The following is a 27,198-nucleotide window of genomic DNA, read 5'->3' as shown; positions in this document are numbered from 1 at the left end:
CAAGATTCTAAATTTCCAGAATGATGAACTGTCTTTATACATAATTATATTTGTATGGAACCATCAGTGTGTTAGTCCTACATGCACCTGGCCAATTTTTTTGACATGGTGAATGTTTATGAAATACTGCTTGTAGTGCACCAATCCCAAAGAAAGCAGGTGTTGACAGATGTAAAATTACCGAACTATCAGTTTACTAAGTCACAGCTGCAAAATACTAACATGAATTTTTTACAGACGAATGGAAAACCTGTTAGAAGCTGACCTCGGGGAAGATCAGTTTGGATTCCATAGAAATGTTGGAACACATATGGCAATACTGACCCTATGACTTATCTTAGAAGATAGGTTAAGGAAAGGCAAACCCATGTTTCTAGAATTTGTGGACTTAGAGAAAGCTCTTGACAATGTTGACTGGAATACTCTCTTTCAAATTCTGAAGGTGGCAGGGGTAAAATACAGGGAGTGAAAGGCTATTTACAATTTGTACAGAAACCAGATGGCAGTTCTAAAAGTCGAGGGGCATGAAAGGGAAGCAGTGGTTGGGAAAGGAGTGAGACAGGGTTGTAGCCTATCCCCGATGTTATTCAATCTATATATTGAGCAAGCAGTAAAGGAAACAAAAGAAAAATTCGGAGTAGGACTTAAAATCCACGGAGAAGAAATAAAAACTTTGAGGTTCACCGATAACATTGTAATTCTGTCAGAGATGGCAAATGACCTGGGAGAGCAGTTGAACAGAATGGACATTGTCTTGAAAGGAGGATATAAGATGAACATCAACAATAGCAAAGTGAGGATAATGGAATGTGGTCGAATTAAATCAGGCGATGCTGAGGGAATTAGATTAGAAAATGAGACACTTGAAGTAGTAAAGGAGTTTTGCTATTTGGGGAGCAAAATAACTGATGATGGTCGAAGTAGAGAGGATATAAAATGTAGACTGGCAATGGTAAGGAAAACGTTTCTGAAGAAGAGAAATTTGTTAACATCGAGTGTAGATTTAAATGTCAGGAATTCGTTTCTGAAAGTATTTGAGTTGAGTGTAGCCACGTATGGAAGTGAAACATGGAAGATAAATAGTTTAGACAAGAAGAGAATAGAAGCTTTCAAAATGTGGTGCTACAGAAAAACACCTGAAGATTAGATGGCTAGACCACTTGAACTACTGAGAAGGTATTGAATAGAATTGGGGAGAAGAGAAATTTGTGGCACAACTTGACTAGAAGAAAGGATTAGTTGGTAGGACATGTTCTGAGGCATCAAGGGATCACCAGTTTAGTATTGGAGGGCAGCATGGAGGGTAAAAATCATAGAGGGGCACCAAAAACTGAATACACCAAGCAGATTCAGAAGGATGTAGGTTGCAGTAGGTACTGGGAGATGAAGAAGCTTGCACAGGAGTAACATGGAGAGCTGCATCAAACCAGTCTCTGGACTGAAGACCAAAACAACAACAGTGCACCTTTGAGTCTTGGTAAGAGCTAGCCCTCAGTGTTAAATAAAGGTCTCTTTTTCCACGGGCACATGAGACTTTGATCCCAAATGTTATACATGTATTATTTTCTTATACCCTGCAATGAAACTTGGGTTCAGTGTGTTGTAGAAATATTTTTAGTAATCGAATTTTCATTTGTTATATGTCTGTAGTAAAGTTTTTACCTTAATTTGTGCTGTAAATTCTCTCTGAATGGTGTATCTGAATACGTATTTGTGATTATGTGAAACTACTTTCACCTCTTTAGATAAACCTGATTATTGGGGCGGCTTCATTGCTGCTATTTAACCATCAAGGGCAGAAACACTAGGACATTAGAAATAAATTTGCTAGTCTTGTTGCCCTGTGTTCTTCTGTACTTGTTGGAAATGTTATAGTGTGGAACAAACCAAAGATGGACATAAGTAGCTCTGTTAGTCGGGGTGTCGATTCTCCTGTAAAATGTGGATTTCTCAAGAAATTTACATTTTACCTGGTAAAATCTGCGTAATCTCAGGGAATTTCAGGATATTCTGTGTTTTTATTCTAGCATTGGAATTTTTTTTTTTATTGAGTCTTTATAAATCACAAATTTTAAACTACCTAATATTTCAAAGTTTGTTAATTATGTGAATATTATTTCATATAAATTATCAGTGTTTAAAAACTGTGATGTTCTCAGCCAAGAGGAAAGAGAAAAGTTGTTGTTGTGTAATAACCCCGCTCCCCAATCCCCCTCTCCGCTAATCATTAGTTATCAGGAACTTCTTATTTTGCATCAGAACAAAACTTTGTTTTTCTGAATGTTTTCTGGCCTCAATATTTATATTTCTGGATGTCAGCAGCCATTTCATTTCTCAAAAAAAGAAAGTAAATAAGCTCTGTGTCCAGGTCCTGGTGGCCCAAGAGATTTTGACCAGCTGCTGTGTCATCCTCTCCCATCCAGTGTCATTCAGATGCAGTATTCCACTATTTGAGGGGCATGTTGTCAGCATAGCACTCTTCCAGCCATGTTGCTGACTTACCAGACCTTGGAACCTCTACTTCTCATCAAGTGGCTCCTCAGATGGCATCGCAAGGCTGATTGCAACCCGTATGTCCTTCCATCAAGGAAAAATCCTTGGCAGTACCTGGAATTGAACTTGGGTCCTCTGCACGGTAGCCATCTAAGCTGAGAACTCAGCTATGGAGCTGGACTATTTATTTTTATAAAAAAACTCCTCCTCCTTGTTAAAATCTGTGCTATTGTATATATCTTTCATCTTTCTTCATTACCTGCTCTGCTCCAGAAACAAAATATTTACCAACCTCTTCAAGAGTCTCTAGATCAAATTTGACATTTAACTGTCCAGCGTGTCTGCCTACGCAAACCATTACTTTTTTGTTTGTTTATATTTGCTGTAACTGTCATATAACTTATTCTATTTCATTAACCACTCAACTCGAATTCGTATTCACTTTCGGCAGCTGGTACTGTGTACTCAGCAAACCATATCACGCAGCCTTTCTGTCCATGACAAACAACATGACAAACATTGATGTAATTCATCAATATATAAATTAAATATCAGTGATGAAAATGAGCAATGCTGCCACATACCTTTCCTCTCCCCATTGCACCCCCTTCAGATTTAGTGGTAAGAGGGCCCAAGGGACAAACCATCAAAAAGTGAACATAGATTAAGCATGAAAACAGGAAGACAATGTACTGAACTGAACTGATCTACAAGCTAAGCTGCAACCATGATGCTGCATTCTATGTGGCCATGACAACCAAAAAGCTATCTGTCCTCGTGAATGGGCACCAACAAACTGTGGCCAAGAAACAGCTGGACCACCCTGTTGCGTAGCATGCCATCCAACACAGCGTTCTTCATTTCAGTGACTGCTTCACAGCCTGTGCCATATGGATGCTTCCCACCAACACCAGCTTTTCCGAATTGCACAGGTGGGAACTCTCCCTGCAATATAGTCTACATTCCTGTAATCCTCCTTGCCACAACCTTAGTCATTTTCTTTACCCATCTAGCCCCTTCCCTGTTCCCTGTATTCCACCAACGCACCAAGCCCTTTTACTTCTCTCCTTTTCCGCTGTCCCCCCCTTCCCCACCTCTCCACCGCCCTGTGTTTAACCTCCCGACTACACATAGCTGCCCTACCCTCTTCCACCTTGTTCCTGTGTGCTCTCCAGCAGCACATCACCATCCCCCACCCCTACTCATGCTATCCCTCCCCCTCCCCATTGCAGACTCCTCCTTACCCCCATCCAGTTGCCTCTCCCATCATGCACTGCTGCTGCTGCTCGTAGTGCGGCTTCAGCTGCCAGAGACTGGTCATTTTTGTGTGAGTTGCGTGTGTGTGTGTGTGTGTGTGTGTGTGTGTGTGTGTGTAGGCAGTCTTTTTGTCTTGGCTCAGTATCTCTGCTATATGTTGAGTAGCGACTATCCTTTTTATAATATTGTTACATTTCATCCAGGATTTTCCATTGTCTAATTGCTAGAAAGTAGCGTTTGTAAAAGGAAAGTTTGGGAAGGAGTTTGTTTCAAAGAATGAGCACGGGTTCAAAAGTGTTTGTGGCTATGCACCATCAAGGATGAAAATAACCAGCCACAATGTGCAAAGAATATAAACAACTATCAGAAAGCCACTGAAGTGGCACAACGGTAATATTTTGATAACAATCCCACCCCATCTACCCTTTTACTATTTACTATCCATATTTACAGAATGATTATGACTAGGCAATGGGAGACTGAAGGATTTTACCTAGTAACTCCACTTCTTATAAAGCATGGGAACACAGCCTTTCATAGGATGCAACATTTCGTTTAGATGATGTTCAGCCACCTGTGAAGACATATAGAGTCCTCTAAAAGAGCCCAGCTAAGTAGTTCAAATGTCGAGCATTCATGAAGTTTTAAGAGTAATGTGATGGGGCCTAACAACTCACAATATTTTACAGTCAATCCAGTAATAAGCCTGCACAAATTTCCCAATCGCTTGGACATGACCTGTGTCAGACATGGCATATGAATTTTGTCATCTTAAAGATTGTCTCCAAGAGCACCAATACCAATTATCTTCCTATGGATGTTATTTCTTGTGTCTGCTTTCAGCCTTGTGTTATTAGAATGTTGCTTGTCTGTCAAGATCTTATCGTACGTGACTCCTAAATAGTTTGGATATAGTGTAGCAGACACTGAGTTTACGATGTACCTGTCTTTGATTAATATAAAAATATAAATACATAGCTGTTTCAAACCTATGTAACCTCCTGTACACCATCTGAAGATGGGCCCGGAACGGTTCAAAAATCGGTCCATGGAATAAATAACTATTTAAAAAAAGTGACTGGTTGCAGTTTTATTTATTTACGTTGAATAAACAGCCACAGGTTCTGAAACATCCATCATTGATAAGCTTAATATAGAAAATGCACAGTTGGGTTTTAACTGGGTTTAGGTGAAGTTGTCCTGTCAAGTAAGCTCAAGATTTTAATACTCTACTAGGAACACAGACAGACACTGCCAAAAATTATCCACTTTTTGGTGACTGTGACATTACCCAATGTTTACTGCCGTTGTAGTTGCTCTTCCAAACAGTAGTCCAAATGAGCGAACCAGGTGCATCTTCACCTGCGGTTACTCATCCTGTAGGTGCTTGCACTAAGCACAGCTCTGTTTTAAAAAGGATAACTCAATGTAGTCATATGGTCAAGCCGCACACATCTACTTTCATGCCCTGTAGCTCATTCACAGCAAATAACACACTGTTACTGTAATCCTGCAGTCAAATAGCCAATCTATGTGCTGGAATTGCAAATTAATAAAATATACAGAAAGACATGCAACTTTACTGTATGATTAAATGATGATGGCGTCCTCTTGGGTAAAATATTCTGGAGGTAAAATAGTCCCCCATTCGGATCTCCGGGCGGGGACTACTCAAGAGGACGTCGTTATCAGGAGAAAGAAAACTGGCATTCTACGGATCGGAGCGTGGAATGTCAGATCCCTTAATTGGGCAGGTAGGTTAGAAAATTTAAAAAGGGAAATGGATAGGTTAAAGTTAGATATAGTGGGAATTAGTGAAGTTCGGTGGCAGGAGGAACAAGACTTTCGGTCAGGTGATTACAGGGTTATAAATACAAAATCAAATAGGGGTAATGCAGGAGTAGGTTTAATAATGAATAAAAAAATAGGAGTGCGGGTTAGCTACTACAAACAGCATAGTGAACGCATTATTGTGGCCAAGATAGACACAAAGCCCATGCCTGCTACAGTAGTACAAGTTTATATGCCAACTAGCTCTGCAAATGATGAAGAAATTGATGAAATGTATGACGAGATAAAAGAAATTATTCAGGTAGTGAAGGGAGACGAAAATTTAATAGTCATGGGTGACTGGAATTCGTCAGTAGGAAAAGGGAGAGAAGGAAACATAGTAGGTGAATATGGATTGGGGGGAAGAAATGAAAGAGGAAGCCGCCTTGTAGAATTTTGCACAGAGCATAACTTAATCATAGCTAACATTTGGTTCAAGAATCATGAAAGAAGGTTGTATACCTGGAAGAATCCTGGAGATACTAAAAGGTATCAGATAGATTACATAATGGTAAGACAGAGATTTAGGAACCAGGTTTTAAATTGTAAGACATTTCCAGGGCAGATGTGGATTCTGACCACAATCTATTGGTTATGAACTGCAGATTGAAACCGAAGAAACTGCAAAAAGGCGGGAATTTAAGGAGATGGGACCTGGATAAACTGATAGAACCAGAGATTGTACAGAGTTTCAGGGAGAGCATAAGGGAACAATTGACAGGAATGGGGGAAAGAAATACAGTAGAAGAAGAATGGGTAGCTCTAAGGGATGAAGTAGTGAAGGCAGCAGAGGATCAAGTAGGTAAAAAGACGAGGGCTAATAGAAATCCTTGGGTAACAGAAGAAATATTGAATTTAATTGATGAAAGGAGAAAATATAAAAATGCAGTAAATGAAGCAGGCAAAAAGGAATACAAACGTCTCAAAAATGAGATCGACAGGAAGTGCAAAATGGCTAAGCAGGGATGGCTAGAGGACAAATGTAAGGATGTAGAGGCTTGTCTCACCAGGGGTAAGATAGATACTGCCTACAGGAAAATTAAAGAGACCTTTGGAGAGAAGAGAACCACTTGTATGAATATCAAGAGCTCAGATGGCAACCCAGTTCTAAGCACAGAAGGGAAGGCAGAAAGGTGGAAGGAGTATATAGAAGGTTTATACAAGGGCGATGTACTTGAGGACAATATTATGGAAATGGAAGAGGATGTAGATGAAGATGAAATGGGAGATAAGATACTGCGTGAAGAGTTTGACAGAGCACTGAAAGACCTGAGTCGAAACAAGGCCCCGGGAGTAGACAACATTCCATTAGAACTACTGATGGCCTTGGGGGAGAGCCAGTCGTGACAAAACTCTACCATCTGGTGAGCAAGATGTATGAGACAGGCGAAATACCCACAGACTTCAAGAAGAATGTAATAATTCCAATCCCAAAGAAAGCAGGTGTTGACAGATGTGAAAATTACCGAACTATCAGTTTAATAAGCCACAGCTGCAAAATACTAACGCGAATTCTTTACAGACGAATGGAAAAACTGGTAGAAGTGGACCTTGGGGAAGATCAGTTTGGATTCCGTAGAAATGTTGGAACACGTGAGGCAATACTAACCTTACGACTTATCTTAGAAGAAAGATTAAGAAAAGGCAAACCTACGTTTCTAGCATTTGTAGACTTAGAGAAAGCTTTTGACAACATTAACTGGAATACTCTCTTTCAAATTCTGAAGGTGGCAGGGGTAAAATACAGGGAGCGAAAGGCTATTTACAATTTGTACAGAAACCAGATGGCAGTTATAAGAGTTGAGGGGCATGAAAGGGAAGCAGTGGTTGGGAAAGGAGTGAGACAGGGTTGTAACCTCTCCCCGATGTTATTCAATCTGTATATTGAGCAAGCAGTAAAGGAAACAAAAGAAAAGTTCGGAGTAGGTATTAAAATTCATGGAGAAGAAGTAAAAACTTTGAGGTTCGCCGATGACATTGTAATTCTGTCAGAGACAGCAAAGGACTTGGAAGAGCAGTTGAACGGAATGGACAGTGTCTTGAAAGGAGGATATAAGATGAACATCAACAAAAGCAAAACGAGGATAATGGAATGTAGTCAAATTAAATCGGGTGATGCTGAGGGGATTAGATTAGGAAATGAGACACTTAAAGTAGTAAAGGAGTTTTGCTATTTAGGGAGTAAAATAACTGATGATGGTCGAAGTAGAGAGGATATAAAATGTAGACTGGCAATGGCAAGAAAATCGTTTCTGAAGAAGAGAAATTTGTTAACATTGAGTATAGATTTAAGTGTCAGGAAGTCGTTTCTGAAAGTATTTGTATGGAGTGTAGCCATGTATGGAAGTGAAACATTGACGATAACCAGTTTGGACAAGAAGAGAATAGAAGCTTTCGAAATGTGGTGCTACAGAAGAATGCTGCAGATAAGGTGGGTAGATCACGTAACTAATGAGGAGGTATTGAATAGGATTGGGGAGAAGAGTAGTTTGTGGCACAACTTGACTAGAAGAAGGGATCGGTTGGTAGGACATATTCTGAGGCATCAAGGGATCGCCAATTTAGTATTGGAGGGCAGCGTGGAGGGTAAAAATCGTAGAGGGAGACCAAGAGATCAATACACTAAGCAGATTCAGAAGGATGTAGGTTGCAGTAGGTACTGGGAGATGAAGAAGCTTGCACAGGATAGAGTAGCATGGAGAGCTGCATCAAACCAGTCTCAGGACTGAAGACCACACAACAACAACAGAAAGACAAAAGAAGAGATAGAAGAATAATGTAATAAAAGGCTTGTGTTCTAATGTCTGTAATTGATGATAGAGAATTATTCAAAAAAGGACTTTTCAAGTAAATAGGAAGAGGTGCTACAATATTCAGTGAAAATATAGATAGAAATTATCTTTCTCAAATGGAATAAAGTTGCATTGATAGCATTGTGAGAATGGCAGCAAAATCCAAAAACCAAATAGTCATCAAACACTCACAAAAGATACTCCAGCTCAAAATAATTCAGAGTTCAATGTGATCTCACAAATTAAAATACGTGATATGAAGAATAGTAACTCATGCTGTCTCTATTCTCAGTTTGAAAAATCAAGTGGCAAAAGTTGAGAGTCCTACTCTGGAACACATTCAGACCTCTCAAAATAAAAAGTCTCTTCAAAAGTTAGAGTATTATAGCAGCCATTCACCACCAATGAACAATCAACTGTATGACTAAATTGTGCACATCACTCTACACAGGTCTGCCTTCTTCCAGAAATTGCCACAAAGTGTCCCAAATCACTGCCTTGAGCTCTATAGAGTCAAAAGTCCTGGTCTCCACTTGATTCCCGTAGTGTTCGGCTATCTCTGCCCTTCCATTGGCTGATGGCTGTCCCCACCAAAAATACATTATTCATAAGCTCTAGAGCCATGATTTAATTGAACATGACCAATTTCCTGCACTAAGCTATTACAACAACATTTAAATAAAAGAAATGTTATAAACATTCAGTTACATTTAGCTCTTTTACAAAAATAAGTAGAGTTGGTTTATAAATAAACAAACCAGTATTCTTGCCCATGTCATTCACATGAAATGACTACAGATTATCACTGTATATTATTCAAACAATTATTTGTGTCTTTTTGACAGAGGTGTCTTTTGGTTCTCTTTTCAATTTGGTGTCTGCTAACACACGTGATTGACCACTTTTAAATTAGCACAGTTTTTTAATAACACTTACAACCAACATTTAAATACTGTTACTGTTACAATAGTAAATCATTAATTAAATAAAAACACAAGTATGAAAAAATATGAGGCATTCATGCTGCATTCATTTGCTGTGCAAATGTGGAGAATGTGATGTTGTAACAAACTTTTGCATAATGCAAAAGATGTTGTGATTCAATATATAAAATAGATACAGATATGTAGCTTTCAGGGATGATAGCTATAGTGCAATGCTGCCTGCTGAGATGACATTTGTTGATATTGCATGAAGTGATTAGAAGTTGTTAATTCAAAGGGTCATTGTGAAAATGTTTATTTGCTGTGAGATATTAACTTCCGTTAGTTTTAAAGACATTGAGATGATATTGTGCCATTGGATGCACTTAATTTTTCTGATACCGCAGATGTATTTAGATTTGCATTGGTATTTGATGTGACTTATTGTCAAATCTCAGAGAGGTGTAACTTGGCCGTCCTTAAGATTGTCTGACACTCCGCCATTTCCTGGAGCATATTTTGCACAAAAGCAATGCGAGCATCAGCCTTTCAAATTCCCAGCTTTGGGTTTTACCCGTTTCTGGCAATGCGTTCGCTGTCTCTGCACCCGGCTGGCAATAACATTCAACTATCCGGGCTGGCTACTGCGCTGCTTGAGCCCTGGGGCTGCTAGCATTCAGCCATGCATTATATTCCACTTACCTTGTAGCAATTCTAGGCAGTTGATTAGCCCACCTAGATACCCGTAACATTGCATGACTAAAATCTCTGTAACCAGATCCCCACTCTGAACTTAATTAGTAAATCCAGTGACCGCTGAGATGAGTGTTTAATTTTGTTTTGTGCAATATGCATTTGTTTAGTGGTTATGACAATAGACAGGAGGATTTTGCAGCATCATTATGAGTTGTTAATTGTAGAAATTTCATCAGTCCATATTTGAATGATTGTTGAGATTAGAACAAAAAGCCTCTAGCTTTATTTACATCTTTACATCAAGTAAGAATAATAATCTATTACTTAAAATTTAATTGAAATAGTGTTATATTTAAAAAGGTAATACATCTAATCTTTGGAAGGTCTGTTGGATACAAGCCAGGTAGCATCAATAAAAATTTATCTCCACAAAGCGGAAAACATCATAATGATAATGTAGACGAACTAAAAATTCAGTGAAATAAATAAAAAAAGTCATTTTGTAAAAAGTTTTCAGTACCTTTTGTTTAGCATCCCAAGAACATTTTCACACTGCATAGGTGATCAAATGCAAAAAGACTTTGCTTTGTGGTGATTGTAAACTGCAGTTATAATTTGATTTATGTTGTTCCTGACACATAGGTAACATGGAAAACCTAACCAGGAGCAGCAAAATATGGCCACAAATAAATGAAACACTCGTGAAACAAGATGCAATTGGTTCTCATCTGACATTAAAATGTCAGGTACATCCAAGTGAGGAAACAAAGGTGGCCTCAGCAGCAGACTTCAAGGCTGTTCCTGAAGGAGGTTGCAGCCTTCCTTGTGAGGCCGAACTTACTTGTGGCCACAAATGTCAGAGTGTGTGTCATGTAAGGAACAGATTCCATGAAAATTACAAATGCTACTTTCCATGTGAAAGGTAAGACCTTTAAAGCATAATCACAGTTAGTCACAAGTTTTGGGGTACAAGTGCGATTTGAATATAACGCATTATGTTTAACAGTTGTTGAAAGATGCTAGTCTTTGAACATGGTCGTATGGATGCATTCTCTTGTTTTATTTTTGTTTTATTTGTATTATGCAGAAGAGCTAAAAGTTAGGTATACATGCATTAGTTTAGACTGAACTTTCTTTCATGTGAAATCTCCATCACTTAAACTTAAAAAATATACTGATGGAAAAAAAAATCGCAGCACCAAAAAGGAGTCATTTGGCATAAACAGAAGTTGCTATGCATGTTTCTAAGTCTGAAAGATGATGTCTATTAAAATTTCATGTCAGTTGCATAAGAGTGGTACTAGCAATGCCACTATGAGGATGCAAATCAGATTTGCCTTAAATACACACTATAATGGTCATGAGAGTTAGTTACCTTTGACTGAGTGAGGTAGCACAGTGGTTAGCACACTGGACTAACATTCAGGAGGACGATGGTTCAAACCTATGTGCAGCCATGCAGATTTACGTTTTCCATGATTTCTCCAAATCAAATGCATATGCAAGGATGGTTCCTTTGAAAGGGCTTGACCAGTTTCCTTCCCCATTGTGGAAATATTCTGAGCTCATGCTCCATCTCTAATAACATTAATATTGACAGGACGTTAAACCTAATCTTCCTTCTGTCCTTTAGTTACCTTTGAGATTATATGTGATGAATTGATGTTAATCAAGAATGCTTTTAAGGTGACAAAGACATCATTTTCAGCACCTCACTGAGTTTGAACCAGTTCATGTAATAGGGCTACAGGAAGCTGGCTGTTCCTTCTGCAATATTGCAGAAAGACTTGGCAGGACTGTAGCCACTGTACAGGATTGCTAGCAGCAGTGGTCATGGGAGTGTACAGTCGCAAGAAGACTGAACTTCGGATGGCTACATGGCCCTGAAAAGAGGGGAAAACCATCGTGTTCAGTGTATGGCTCTGGCGCATTGTTCTGCATCTGCTGCAGGAATTTTTTGAGCAGCAGTTGGCACCACAGTGACACAACAAACTGTTACAAATCGGTTACTTTGTGGAGAACTCAAAGACAGATGCCCTGCAGCGTGCATTCCACTGACCCCAAACCACCACCATTTGTGACTTCAGTTCTGTCAAGCGAGTGCTCATTGGAGGGCATGATGGAGGTCTTTTGTGTTTTCTGATGAATGCTGGTTCTCCCTTGGTGCCAGTAATGACCGTTTGTTACTTAGGAGGAGGTCAGTTGAGGGCCTGCAACCAACTTCTCTGCATGATAGGCAACCTGGATCTACACCTGGAGTTAAGGTCTGCGATGCGATTTCTTATGACAGCAGGAGCACTCTCATGGGTATCCCACGCACCATGACTGCAAATTTGTACATCAGTCTGGTGGTTTGATCCGTTGTGCTGCCATTCATGAATAGCATTCCAGGGGTGATTTCCAGCATGATAATCCTTACCCACATAGCGCTGTTCTACAGTGTGTCAACATGTTGCCTTGCCTCCTCGATCACAAGATCTGCCTTCAGTTGTGCACATATGGGAAATAATTGAATGACAACTTCAGCGTCATCCACAGTCAGCATTAACTTTTCCTGTATTGACTGACGCAAGTGCAACATGTGTGGCTCTCCATCCCCCAAACTGGCATCCTGCACCTGTAGAACAGAATGCATGCATGTTTACATACTTCCAGTCAACATTCTGGCAGTTACACTGTTTATTAATGTACAAGCATTTCACATTTGCAATGGCTTATCTCGCACATACATTAAGTAACCTGTGATCCTTCAATGTTGATCACTTACATATGTTTCCTAGACAAATATATTCCTGAAATTTCATTACTTTGCCTTAACTGTTTTTCGGTGTTGTCATTTTTTTTTTCCCATCAGTGTATGTAATTTTATGAAGTGTTCCTCACCAAAATGCTATATTACCGGTAACAACAGATTGGTATTTTCAACAATGCAATAAACAGAGTCCAATAATCTGATCAGTTATCTCTTGCAAAGAATAATCTTGCAACTTTATGAGACAGAACCCCTGCTGTCATGTATGGAGTGGAAGTGTGCTATCATTTCAAGTAATCTCAGGAGTAGAATGTCTGTTTCTTGGTTATGTGATAAGCGACACAAATATAAATTTTATACTTAGTTTATTTATTTTGTAATAGAAGTCAGGGGTCAAACGAATATCATAGTTTCATTTGCACACTTCACTTCTTTAACTAAGAACTGCAAGCAGAATGTTATGAAAGAAGGATGATTGTTTAAATGCCTATGTGCATACCATAATTAGTCTAATCTTCTCTTCGCAGTCCCTAGAAGAGTGATTGTGGGGGAGATGTATCAGATCATATTTTTCGTTTCTTTTACTTCCAACTGCTTAAAATAAACTGTGACAACTTAAGTCCTATAGGACTCACGATCTGATGGTAATATTGCCCCTATATGACTTTAATATATAGGTATGTGGTACTCCTGTTGAGATAATTAGAATTGTAGTTAGATCAATAAAATTACTTTGAAAGAATTTTTTTCCGTTAGTAACGGTCTTATGGTGCTATTACTTTTACTTATGAGGTACACCAATTCCAATAAATCCTCATTTTACAACTCTTATTTTATATGAAGAATAGGGTATTGATTTCTAGTAACTTCATAAAAAAAAAAAATATTTTTCTTTTGTTATTGTGGAGTTAGCTGCTCTCGTGTTACCTTTGATACTAGATGTTACAGCAGTTGCACCATGAAAAACAAAACAAACAACCCTAAGATTTTTGCGTTAAAAATTTCTTTTTTATCGGGCTGCTTTCTTTTAGTTATGTTCATAAAGTTTTTGCTTGACCTTAAATTGTGATCTCTTTAATTAAATTTATCGACTTTCAAAAATTGCAACTTCAGAAATAATCATTACTTTTCCCATATCAAATTAGGGAATACGCTGCTTAGACATGAGTATCTTTTCCAGTTTAAACTTCTACACTGAACATCATGGTGTTTAGTCAAAAGCATCTAATTGTTCCACTGCTTTTTTACTTTCTCTACACTAAACTTACTTGAAAAAGCTTTTCCTTTTCAGGTATTGTACTTATAAAACATGTCTACAGAGAAAATCAAAATTTGCTCCCTTTGATGTCTTCTTGCTATTTACATGGAAGGAGGTAATCTTTTACATTACCAAATTACCAAGCCTGGCTCCAATTTCACATCTTTGGTGTCCAGCAGTGGTCCCAGTTCTCACTAGCAGGTGGCTCTACTATTGCCACAGCTCATCCAGGCTCTGTACCACATATGAAACAGAACAGTTACAACTACAGTTAATATACATTTATAAGATCCAAGGTTATCCTTTCCGTAATTGTGCAAAAAAAAAAAAAAAAAAAAAAAAAAAAAAAAAAAAAAAAAAAAAAAAAAATTAATCAGTGGCTCAACATTGTATGGGTGGAAATGTACTAACAACACCCACAGATACTAGCCTTACAAAGGGTTACCTTACAGTTGTGGTGTATTTCTAGATTCCTCTCTTAATACTGCTTCTTGTAAATAGGCTTTTGAGGATAGTTGGCATAATTTTTTTTTTTTTTTTAAAGTGTCATGGTTTTCACCATCTAAGTACTACTCTTGTGGGTCAAACAAACCTTTGGTGATTTGTGCTGTCCTTTGTTAGTTTTGCTCGATGTAAGTCCCACACACTTTTCTAGGATGGCTCACACAAAATTATTTATGCATTGTTACTTGTAGATCCGTCTATTAATATGACTTGCTGATATTGTAGTCATAGGATACCACATTCTTAAATTTTGTGAAGTGCACAATTTCACATTCTGAACATTTAAAACAAATCACCAATATTATCACCAATCAAAACGTGGCAGACAGTACTATATTATAGGGAAGTGCAACAGTTGCAAAAAGCCTGACGCTACTATTAATACAGGGTTATTACAAATGATTGAAGCGATTTCACAGCTCTACAATAACTTTATTATTTGAGATACTTTCACAATGCTTTGCACACACATACAAAAACTCAAAAAGTTTTTTTAGGCATTCACAAGTGTTCGATATGTGCCCCTTTAGTGATTCGGCAAACATCAAGCCGATAATCAAGTTCCTCCCACACTCGGCGCAGCATGTCCCCATCAATGAGTTCGAAAGCATAGTTGATGCGAGCTCGCAGTTCTGGCACGTTTCTTGGTAGAGGAGGTTTAAACACTGAATCTTTCACATAACCCCACAGAAAGAAATCACATGGGGTTAAGTCGGGAGAGCGTGGAGGCCATGACATGAATTGCTGATCCTGATCTCCACCACGACCAATCCATCGGTTTTCCAATCTCCTGTTTAAGGAATGCCGAACATCATGATGGAAGTGCGGTGGAGCACCATCCTGTTGAAAGATGAAGTCGGCGCTGTCGATCTCCAGTTGTGGCATGAGCCAATTTTTCAGCATGTCCAGATACAAGTATCCTGTAACGTTATTTTCGCAGAAGAAAAAGGGGCCGTAAACTTTAAACCGTGAGATTGCACAAAACACGTTAACTTTTGGTGACTTGCGAATTTGCTGCATGAATGCGTGAGGATTCTCTACCGCCCAGATTCGCACATTGTGCCTGTTCACTTCACCATTAAGAAAAAATGTTGCTTCATCACTGAAAACAAGTTTCGCACTGAACGCATCCTCTTCCATGAGCCGTTGCAACCGCGCCGAAAATTCAAAGCGTTTGATTTTGTCATCGGGTGTCAGGGCTTGTAGCAATTGTAAACGGTAAGGCTTCTGCTTTAGCCTTTTCCGTAAGATTTTCCAAACCGTCGGCTGTGGTACGTTTAGCTCCCTGCTTGCTTTATTCGTCGACTTCCGCGGGCTACGCATGAAACTTGCCCGCACGCGTTCAACCGTTTCTTCGCTCACTGCAGGCCGACCCGTTGATTTCCCATTACAGAGGCATCCAGAAGCTTTAAACTGCGCATACCATCGGCGAATGGAGTTAGCATTTGGTGAATATTTGTTGAACTTCATCCTGAAGTGTCGTTGCACTGTTATGACTGACTGATGTGAGTGCGTTTCAAGCACGACATACGTTTTCTCGGCTCCTGTCGCCACTTTGTCTCACTGCGCTCTCGAGCGCTCTGGTGGCAGAAACCTGAAGTGCGGCTTCAGCCAAACAAAACTTTGAGTTTTTCTACGTATTTGTAGTGTGTCATGACCATATGTCAATGAATGGAGCTACAGTGAATTTATGAAATCGCTTCAATCATTTGTAATAACCCTGTATTATGTGCCAGGTTATTAGTATATATCATGAACAGCAAGGGTTCCAACACACTTTTGTGGGGTACTCTTGAAATTACCTCTACATTTTCTTTACTGTGGGACCTGCAGCATGTATTATGTCAGAGTAGAAGATTATGCAGAGAATTAATAGACTGGATGCTGTTTAATATTTTATTTTGTTATATAATCTTACTTCGGCTTTATTGCCTTTATCAGTACATGGCCTGATGCTGTATATAGACATTGACTTTGAGTTAACTATTACTGCTATCTGTAGTTGTTGGATGTAGATTTTTTTCCTTCTTCCAGTAACATTTTAAGTTTTAAAGTTTTTTGATAAGTTGATGTTGCATGTATTTATAGTACATTTTTTAAAATAATTTTAACTGTCATAGAAATACAAATTTGAAAGCTAGTTGTTTACCCAAAGTGGTGTATAGGGCTCATGTCAAACGAGACTAATAAAGAAGGACAGTACAAGTGATGATTGCTTTGTTTGACCCACAGGAGTATCACAAAGATGCTGAAAATCATGACACTTCATGTACTTTGGGTAAACAACTAGCTGTTAAATTTGAGTTTCTATGAAAATATATTGTGCGTGCAACATCAGCATATCAAACAACTTTAAAATGTTACTAAAAAAAGTTACATACAACAACTACATACAGCAGTAATAGTTTACTCAAAATTGATGTATGTGGTAAGTGTATCAGACTTACCTTTAATGCTTCTCAGTTGTTGGCAGAACCTACTGATGTAGTTTGACAGTTGAGTCACTCTTTTCTTCTCCAGTGTCACACTCTCTCTCAGCTCACATTTCAGTAAATGAAATGGGTTCTTTTCCTCATGCTGTAGTAATAGTCAAAGTTTGTATTCCAATTTATCCCAGCTACAACACTGGCTCAGAAGTATCACAGAATGTCATGACTGAGCTACAAATTGGCAGATATTTTTAGGTTCTCAATAGTAAAGAAATCTTCATTCTATTCTTCCCAAAATTATATTTAAATATTTTAACTGGATCATATGTTATATTTTTGGGATATATTTTTATTGCTGTGTGAGACAGATTATCTGATTTTTTACAATGTTGTAAGTTACTGTTTCTTAGACACTTTGATGTTTACACTTATTGCTGCTATGGAGAGTGTATTGCGTTTTCTTGTGCTTGTCCTAGATTACCAGAGAATCCCATAAACAGATTGTAATGATGATGGTTTTCAGTTATTCCTTAGTACTTTAAATTGTTTTCTTTTTTTAAATTCAGGATTCCACAGCAGTGTCCGTTGGGCCACAAGTGTCTTAAAAAATGTTTCCAAGAATGTGGGGATTGTGAGACGCCTATGGAGAGGGTGCTTCCTTGTAAACATGTAAAGACCTTAGCATGTCATATGGATGTTAACAAGTATAGATGCAAGGAAGCAGTGGAAGCTGTTCTGGAACCTTGCAATCACAAAGTTAACAAACTTTGCTTTCAAGATGTTAAAAGCGTGCATTGTTCATTTCCTTGTGAAGACAGGCTTCTTTGTGGTCATAGCTGTGTGAGGAACTGCCACGCTGCTGACGATCCAGATCATCTTGAGGTTGGTTGTTATTAGTAATTAAAACATATACATATCTCAACAAAATTATGAAAGGGATAGATTGCTACTCCCCATATACAGGAGACATTGAATTGCAAACAGCACAAAAATTAAGCTTTTGGCTCGACAGCCTTCTACTGAAACAGAAAATGTACACACATCCACACAACTCACACACCTATGATCACTGTTTCTGGTGATTCAGTGTGTCCTCTGTATGGAGAGCAGTAATCTGTCCTTTTTATAATATTGTCGTTATTCAGTCATGGACTTTCGTAACTGACCATGAAACGATGGGTTGCTAATATATTGTGGAATCAATCTTATCTTATCAGTATATAAATAGATAATTTTATTATTGTATTTGAATGTGGATGAATTCTGGTTCAGTATTCATCACAAGAGGATGGCAGTTTTCTCCATGATTTGTCTATTGTTCTAGATAACAATTGGGTGAGGGAGGAAAATGTTTTAAGGTTTATATTGTTCGGAATCCCACCCAAATTATTGCATAGATTATTTTAAAGTGGACAACATGGTTGTGGAGAGAAGCAGCGATTAGTATGATCAATCAATAATTCAAGAACAGTCTTAATCGCATTTATTATTATTATTATTATTATTATTATTATACCGCCAACCGGTTTCAACCCGACGTAGGGGTCATCTTCTGGGCATTTACACCATTGGTCGACTGCTGGTGATATCACTCCTGTTATGTAAATGCCCAGAAGATGACTCCTACGTCGGGTTGAAACTGATTGGCGGTATAATAATAATAATAATAATAATAATAATAATAATAATAATAATAATAGGAATTGCGATTAAGACTGTTCTTGAATTATTGATATTTTAAAGGTTCTCAGAGTGACGGGTTCATCATTTTTATGTTTCCAAACCTCAGTCAGTAAAAATTGAGCCTTTGTAGGATCACTTTGTTGTCTGTATCTGACTGACTGTTAACTAAGGTCTCTATTTTCTCAGGAACAGGTACAGGTATCAAAGTGCCACAGGTACTAAAGTCTATGATCCTTGGGCGCTATAAAAAAATTAAGCTTCTAAGCAATTGCAATCAAAAGATAACAGCTATTTACATCACATATTTTGATATTCACAAACTCACACGTCAAAACTGTAGGATTACTTCCCGTTAACCCAGAATTATAAAATTTGGCAAGAAGCAAGGCTCAGAAGTAAAAATAAAGGAAAGGAATTAAAAAATGATAATTTGTAATTTAACCACATAAAAATTTTTTATTTACATCTTGTTGCCCATCTATTTGCCCATCTGTTAAGACTCATATGTCTTGGGAACAGGTAAAGATATCTGTTCCATCCATTGCTGAGTGATGTGACTGAATGTAGCAAAATGCACACTTTGAAATCACAACAGTTTATTACAGAAACTAAACGAAGTACACTTCTGAGAGTGAATATGTTCTTAACTTGATAACAGAAAATTTACTATCCTGGAAATGCCTCAAGGAGCAGGGAAGAGAGAACTATACTGTCATACAAGGTGAGGAGCTTGTAGGCAGCCACTGATGATAGTGGCAGCACAGTGCCTTGGGGTTGGCTGTTGTAAGCTTAGCTGCAGGTGAGGCATCTGGGTGGGCAGAGACCATGGGCAGCAGGGTGCAGTGCAGAAACTTGGAGCAAAACTTGATCTGTCAGAGTCAGGGACATGTCTGGCCTTGTCTTGGGGGTGAGCGCAGACCTGAGTAGCCACCTGCAGAAGGACATGGGGTGGTACCACATGAGCACATAACTGCATGGACATAAGATAGTGCCTGATTATTGTAGCGCTGTGTGCTTCGACTCTCGCCACATAGTGGTGATTTTCTCACTTCCGAACATTCTGGCGGCTACTGTGGCTCACCTGTACACATTGCCTTGCATTGCCTTGTCCAGTAACAGCTTGCCTTAGTAACAGCTTCATAGGTGAGGCACGAGCTGAATCTTGCCCGCTAAACATAGAATTCTGGTGGTCTAACTGTGCAGGGGACAGCCCTGCATACATCACAATTTCCCTCCATCCCCAGAAGAGGTGGAACAACCACCTCAAATAAGTGCCGCATGCAAGGAAGGAGGCACACCACAACCGCCAGTGCTGACTGGCCAAACATTTGGAACGAAACGTTACAGTCAGCCAATATGTAAAAATACCTGGGAAATGACCAACATGTGGCTAACAACTTTAGCACAACCTTGCATTCTGCAAGCAGTGAACAGAAGAAAACAGTATACAGAACATTTAAATAAGAATGCAACCTATAATGAACAAGACTGCTGAGCATGGAGTGTAGGACCAATGACATCCGATTCACAAGAATAGTAAAAGTACGTACACATTGCATAACTTCCAGAAACTCAGCACCACTTACCTGCAAATATAGAACTGAACCACTAATCAGCAAAAGAAAATGACCTCGATAGAACAAGCGTACCACATCCATGTAGGGGAATGGTGACTGGCCGTCTCAGGAGGTGACGGGGAAGACCGAGCACTGGTAGGGCTTGCAGCGAAACTTCCAAGCAGGTGCACCCCATGGCCCGGAAGAACACACGACATGATAGGCAGTGCCAGCTGGGATGGTGAGACTGGCAAAGGGTCAGCAGCAACAACAGGAGCGGCAGTGTGGACAGCCACAGCAATGCCAGCAGGGACAACCAAAGCAAAAGTGGTGGTGGTGGTGGCGGTGGCGGCAAGTGTACGAGCCATGGTAGGGCCAACGACTGTCTAGACAGCTGGTGTCAGCACTGATAGGGCTGGCGATGGCATGGGGGCTAGCCAGAACAGGGCCAGTAGCAAGAAAACTGGTGAACAAATGGACATTGCTGCTGACGGACTTGATGATACCAGGAGGGAACGGGGTCCTCGGGCATCTCGAACAAGCTGAGCAATAACATGAAGTTAGGCACAGCCAGGAATGATGCTGAGAGGAGGACTGACAGCGACAGGATCAGCACCTTCAGAACTGATGCTGATGATGAAAGAGTTGGCATCCAAAGGCACTACAGGCTGGGCCAAGTGTGGCGGGACTGCCACTACACATCTCTGTGAACACAACACTGGGGGCCACACTGTACAACAGCATTGCACACAATCTGAGAAAGTGGCCTAGTTTGGCACACAATTAATTTCTTGTCATCCATTCCTGACACTGATCATCAACAAGCTTACTGGAACACTGTGTGATGACTGCTCTATATTAACCAAAAACAGGGCATGTGCACTGCTTGGCTGGAAGTGACTGCCACAACAAAAATGCACATATAACTGTTCCACTAACAAGTCATAGTCTGTGTCCTCCATATTAGAATCTGGGAAAAACTGTCAAGCAAACTACACATATTTGCACCTGCACTGGCCAGAAATTGAGCAGTGCATTGCATACCTTGTACACCGTAGGCCATAATGTGCAACCACAGCTGTTGGCGGTACATACAAGGTGCGTTCCATAAGTAATGTGACCAAATTCATTAAAAAATCATTTATAGAATATATACGTACAAATAATCCAAAATTTTCAAAATAGCACCCTCTTGCGTTGATAAACTTCTCGAGGCGGTGTTTCCATGCCTGGAAGACATCCTGGAATTCCTTTTCTGAAATGTCCTTTAGAGCTGATGTAACATGCACCTAGATGCATTCAATCGTGTCCCAATGTTTTCCTTTCATGACTCCTTTTAACCGAGGAAACAAAAAAAAGTCAGCGGGAGCCAGGCCAGGACTCTAGGGACGCCGGGGAACAAATGGAGTCTTGGTCCTAGCCAGGAATTCGTTGACAATGAAGACGCTGTGACTCGGCGCATTGTTGTGGTGAACTTTCCACGTGTCCTTGATGTCGCTTCGGCAGCCCGAGACCCTACTTTTCAGTCTTATGAGCACTTCCAAGTAGCAATCTGAGTTCACTGCAGTCCCGGTAGGTACGAATTAGGTGGTGCACAATGCCTCTGACGTCAAAGAAGACAATGAGCGTGGCTTTGATCCTGGACTTGCTCATGCGTGCCTTCTTGGGACGGGGTGACAATGGGGTGTGCCACTCTGAACTCTTCCTTTTTGTGTCAGGGTCTTACTCAGAAATCCACAATTCATCACCAGTGATAACTGAGTTTAAAAAATGAGGATCATTTTCACACATTTCCAACATATCTCAGCACTGAGGCACTTGCATGTGCTTGTGGTTGTCGGTCAACACTTTTGGAACGAGTTTGGCACACACGTTTCTCATGTTTAAATCTTCAGTCACAATGCGGTAAACGGTTCTTTTTGACATGTTTAGAGTTTGTGCTATCAATTGTAGGCTCAGTCGTCTGTCAGAGTGCAAACAGTTGCACACATGCGTCACATTTTCGTTGACTCGTGCGGTTGATGGCCGTCCACTGCGAGGTTTGTTGGTGATCTCCTCTTGGCCATCCATAAACGACTTGTGCCATCAGAAAACTTGTGATTTGGGCAAGCAATCAGTCCCAAAGGCATGCTAAAGTAACGGAAACATTTCGGTGGCGGACTTCCCAAGTTTAACCCAAAATTTGGTAGCGTACCATTTCTCTACAGAATGATCCATTGTGCTGTGTCACATAAACTCAAAACGGGGTTGACGGAAATGCAAGTCCTGACTCTCCGGCAGCTTGCAGCCAAATGAGACAAAGAGCGTTTTGAAGCGAACACCCCTCTCCACTTAGCACAGCCGGTTACAACACGCTGTGGTGTGGCGTTGCGTCAGAAAAAAATTGGTCGCATTACTTATGGAATGCACTCTGTATCCCAGTCCTCTTTCTGACTGTCAAACACTCAAAAAGTCACTGCAGATGTGAGAGCAGCATGCTGAGATACAGCTGTTGAAGCCAAAACCTGAGTGAGCTGAGTTACGCCCTGCAGCAGTTTCTGAATTTTCTGCTCCTGTAACTGAATGACTTTGATAAAGACAGCTCTTTTGACGATGAGACAGACTTGATAATCGAAAGAAAGACTCGGACTATTTAGGAAAATACACTGCCATTGAACAAAGTCCAGTTTGAATTACTGAAAACAACTGAGACTAACAGCTACAATGAAGAGAATTCACACTTGTGCAACACATGAACGGACCACCTGAACTATGTAGGAAAGACAACATTTACTAGGAAACTTGTTTCATGGATGTGCATATACCAAGAAACTTACCCTGTTGGAGGAACTGCAAAGTACAATGAACACATCTGCCTACAGAATAAAACAACACAAGAATCATAAGACACTGCCCTAACAAATCAATTATGACAGAGCAAAAATCACTGGGTTTAAAAACCACACAAACAAATTTGAAAACAAAATGCCTGCTCCAACAAAATTAACTAATACACCCCAAGAAATCTTAAAACACACTTTAAAAATACAGAAACACTAAACTGTTTACCTTGTCACCAATGGAATGGTAGAGGAGAGGAGATGAAAACAAGATTAACAGTTCTCAAGACACTAAAGCACTGTACATCTCAGAAAACTCATAATCACAAATGTTTATTACAGAAACTAAACAAAATACAGTTCTGACAGTGAATATCTTCACAACTTGAAACTGAAAATAGTCTGTATAATGGAAGGAAACATTCCACGTGGGAAAAATTATATATAAAAACAAAGATGAGGTGACTTACCGAACAAAAGCGCTGGCAGGTCGATAGACACACAAACAAACACAAACATACACACAAAATTCAAGCTTTCACAACAAACTGTTGCCTCATCAGGAAAGAGGGAAGGAGAGGGGAAGACGAAAGGAAGTGGGTTTTATGGGAGAGGGTAAGGAGTCATTCCAATCCCGGGAGCGGAAAGACTTACCTTAGGGGGAAAAAAGGACAGGTATACACTCGCACACACGCACATATCCATCCACAAATACAGACACAAGCAGACATATTTAAATATGTCTGCTTGTGTCTGTATGTGTGGATGGATATGTGCGTGTGTGCGAGTGTATACCTGTCCTTTTTTCCCCCTAAGGTAAGTCTTTCCGCTCCCGGGATTGGAATGACTCCTTACCCTCTCCCATAAAACCCACTTCCTTTCGTCTTCCCCTCTCCTTCCCTCTTTCCTGATGAGGCAACAGTTTGTTGCGAAAGCTTGAATTTTGTGTGTATGTTTGTGTTTGTTTGTGTGTCTATCGACCTGCCAGCGCTTTTGTTCGGTAAGTCACCTCATCTTTGTTTTTATATATGAAAATAGTCTGTCCTGGACAATGCCTTGAGGAGCAGGGAAGAGAGAACTACATAGTCCTACAGGGCAAGGAGCTCATAGGCAACCATGAGTACACATGTTGAGCTCTTTGGAATGTCTTTTGTAAGCACAGCAGCAGATGTGACATCTGACAACTAGCCTGGCAGCAGCCACAGCAGGTGCGGTCTTGGTTTTATTCTTATTCTATCCAAGTCCATAACATGTCTGGCTTCCATTGGGCAAAGTGCAGACCTATGTAGCCATCTGCAGATGGATATGGCTCAATACCACATCAGCATGTGATGGTGCGGGTGTAAGATAGTGCCCACTGACTGCAGCGCTGCATGCTTCAACTCGCACCACATAATGTCGGAGCTGCCAATGCCGTATACTTTTACAGCTACTGGAAAGTCAACTGTGTAAAATGCCTTGCTTTGTCTGTTTACTGGCAACTGCTAAAAATAGACAGAAGTGTGGTGGTTGAACTCTGCAGGAGGCACCCCTGCATACATCAAAGTACCAAGTTCAAATTTATGTCAGGTACTAAGGTATGCGATTCCTCGGCAGCGTATAAAATTTAAGCTTCTAAGTCAGTGCAGTCAATAGATACAGCCGTCTAAGTCAAATATTTTGGTACTCGAAACTCACTCATCAGAACTTATTGATGAACTATCTATATATATGCCAGGCCTGGAGAACTAGCTATATATATGCCAGGCCTGGAGGTCTACTGGTATACCGCGTGCCTGGAAACTGAGAGGTTGCAGCATTGAATGTCAGTCATGCCATTAATTTTTCAGTCTTCATTGTAGCCTAGCCTTTGCTTGTCAATGATGTGAGGTGTCACCATGAACAACACATGGTTCAGATTCCAACTTCCCTGTTGAATAACTGGGGTAGATAAGGAATGCGCAAGTCGCTGGAAAGGTGACCAGTAGAAAGACTTGCACCATGCCATTGAGCTACATGAAATTATTATTATTATTATTATTATTATTATTATCACCACCATCATCATCTATATACATTAATGCCAATGGCCTTGCCACAGTAGTAACACCGGTTCCCGTGAGATCACTGAAGTTAAGCGCTGTCGAGCTGGGCTAGCACTTGGGAGGGTGACCATCTGGTCTGCACAGCACTGTTGGCAAGCACGGTGCACTCAGCCCATGTGAGACAAACTGAGGAGTTACTTGATTGAGTAGTAGTTGCTCCAGTTACGTAAACTCACATACGGCCGGGAGAGCAGTCTGCTGACCACATGCCCCTCCACCCAGGACGCCTGTGGGCTGACGATGACATGGCGGCCGGTTGGTACCGTTGGGCCTTTTTTCGGACAGAGAGAGAGAGAGAGAGAGAGAGAGAGAGAGAGAGAGAGAGAGGTACATTTTTCAAGTCTGCATAGAACTCTCGTAGGAGCAAGTCATTTCATCAGTGATAAGACTATATGTCAATATCCCTTTTTCTTTTTGTATTATTAGTGATTACCCAGCCAAGTGTATTTGCAAAAATACTTAATACTTTTTTCAACTATGCTCACTATGCTCATCTTATTTAGTATTTAAATCATAACTATGTTATAGTTTTATTACATTGTGAGAAAAGGGCATGAACATTCGTCTAAACTTGCCTCTACCCATGTTTGTGTGTGCTTTTATTTTATTATTGTTATACATTTGAATGTTTATAAGCAAATATATTCTATGTTGTGTTGTCATGCCATACAATCTTTTTAAGGCACTAAAATGTGTCAGTCAGCTATTGTACAAATAAATTGTTTATAAGTAAAGACTACTCATCTCAATAAATGCATATTGTCGTGCAACCATGTGGTAACTATTCTTTGAGTGCGCTGAAACTAATCTCATCATCATTTTGTGACCCATGCATGGATATTGCAAGGGATTTAATGACAAGAGATTCATGCTACAAGTAACATCAGCCAATTGGCCAGGTGAGAAGGCATCTCTGAATGGCTCTCTCTTATTCCCTGGGCAAATAAACTATTGAGGCAGAGACAATGACAATAACTTGCTGTTTCACCAACTTAAAGAATTACACATACTCCCTCCTAAGACCAATTATTCAATATAATTTTCCCTAAATTCCCTTAAGTTTAGACAGTCATCAAACACACAGTCTCCACTGAGGTTCAACTACCTTTTCTCGTAATGCAGTCTGCACTCTTAACTGTTCACTGACTGATTTGAGACTCGAGATGGGCAAAACTGTTCTTTTCAAAGATAGGATCAGAAATGGCCACTCACCGGAGTGAAAAAGTTCTTTTTCAGGAATGACCATTCACCCTTTCTCACAAAGACAAGTAAAAGGAAGGTACATTGCCTTTTTAATTTAGGTCATTAAACCTGTATTTATATCTGATTTGGTCCTATTTTGGAAGAACATATAAAGAGGAGCAACATATAAAGAGGAGCAATAATTTTGCGTTATGTCTCTAGTAATTTTCAGATACAAAAGTTTTAAATTTCATCTACCGCAAAAGTTATAAATATTACAACACAATCCTAAATATTTTTTTACCAAGTGGAAAATTTAAGAGTGGAGACTTATTCTTGTTAAATTTTAATGTTTTTATCGGAAAAAACCCAGTGTAATAACTATAACAACTTTAATTGAAGTGTATCTGCAGTCATCATTTAGTCCGTATTACCATATGTGTTCCCATAAAAGATAAATTTATCAGTATTATCATATATGAATAAAATTTGACCCATACTAGTCGATGTAAGTCTTTTTCTCTTCTCAGTGCATATTTGTCCTGCTTTTGAAAATATTCATTCATAGGCCACTGATGTTGCTGTGATACATAATACTTTTAGAACTAATTGATACAGCACTGACCACAACAAGTTTTTTGTTTTGCACCAGTTAAGGGATCGCTGTTTCTAGGCAAATATCCCTCCACTAAATTTTCTGGTTTGTGACTTACTAGAAGTTGACTAATAGTTTCATTGAACTCATACCAGATTGAAGAAGTCTCATGTGTAACATTGCTAACTGGTTGAGGCATGAGCTCTGTTTTTTCTTGTTGAACAACCAACACTTTCATTTCTACAGCAGCCTTCATGTAGCAGTCGTGAAATGTTTTGTCATCTGAAAATCCTTACCTTTGACTCGGGGTTCAGTAATGTTGCCTGACTAATTGTTTTGTTGCTG

At 39.7% G+C, this 27,198-nt stretch overlaps 1 protein-coding gene across 1 annotated transcript in view; it reads left to right on the top strand.

The window, feature by feature from the left end:
• The window catches only part of LOC124595650 (NFX1-type zinc finger-containing protein 1-like), a 279,353-nt gene that overhangs the window by 158,674 nt on the left and 93,481 nt on the right, over nucleotides 1-27,198 (top strand). The window contains exons 8-9 of the mRNA XM_047134490.1: nucleotides 10,634-10,913; nucleotides 17,501-17,816. Of these exons, the coding sequence (XP_046990446.1) occupies nucleotides 10,634-10,913; nucleotides 17,501-17,816 (596 nt within the window). The remainder of the gene's footprint in view (nucleotides 1-10,633; nucleotides 10,914-17,500; nucleotides 17,817-27,198) is intronic.

This window comes from Schistocerca americana, chromosome 2 (assembly GCF_021461395.2).
Source record: "Schistocerca americana isolate TAMUIC-IGC-003095 chromosome 2, iqSchAmer2.1, whole genome shotgun sequence".
In the NCBI taxonomy this organism is placed as follows: Eukaryota; Metazoa; Arthropoda; class Insecta; order Orthoptera; family Acrididae; genus Schistocerca; species Schistocerca americana.
Note: the sequence above shows the minus strand (reverse complement) of the source record. Positions and strands in the feature narration are given on the sequence as shown.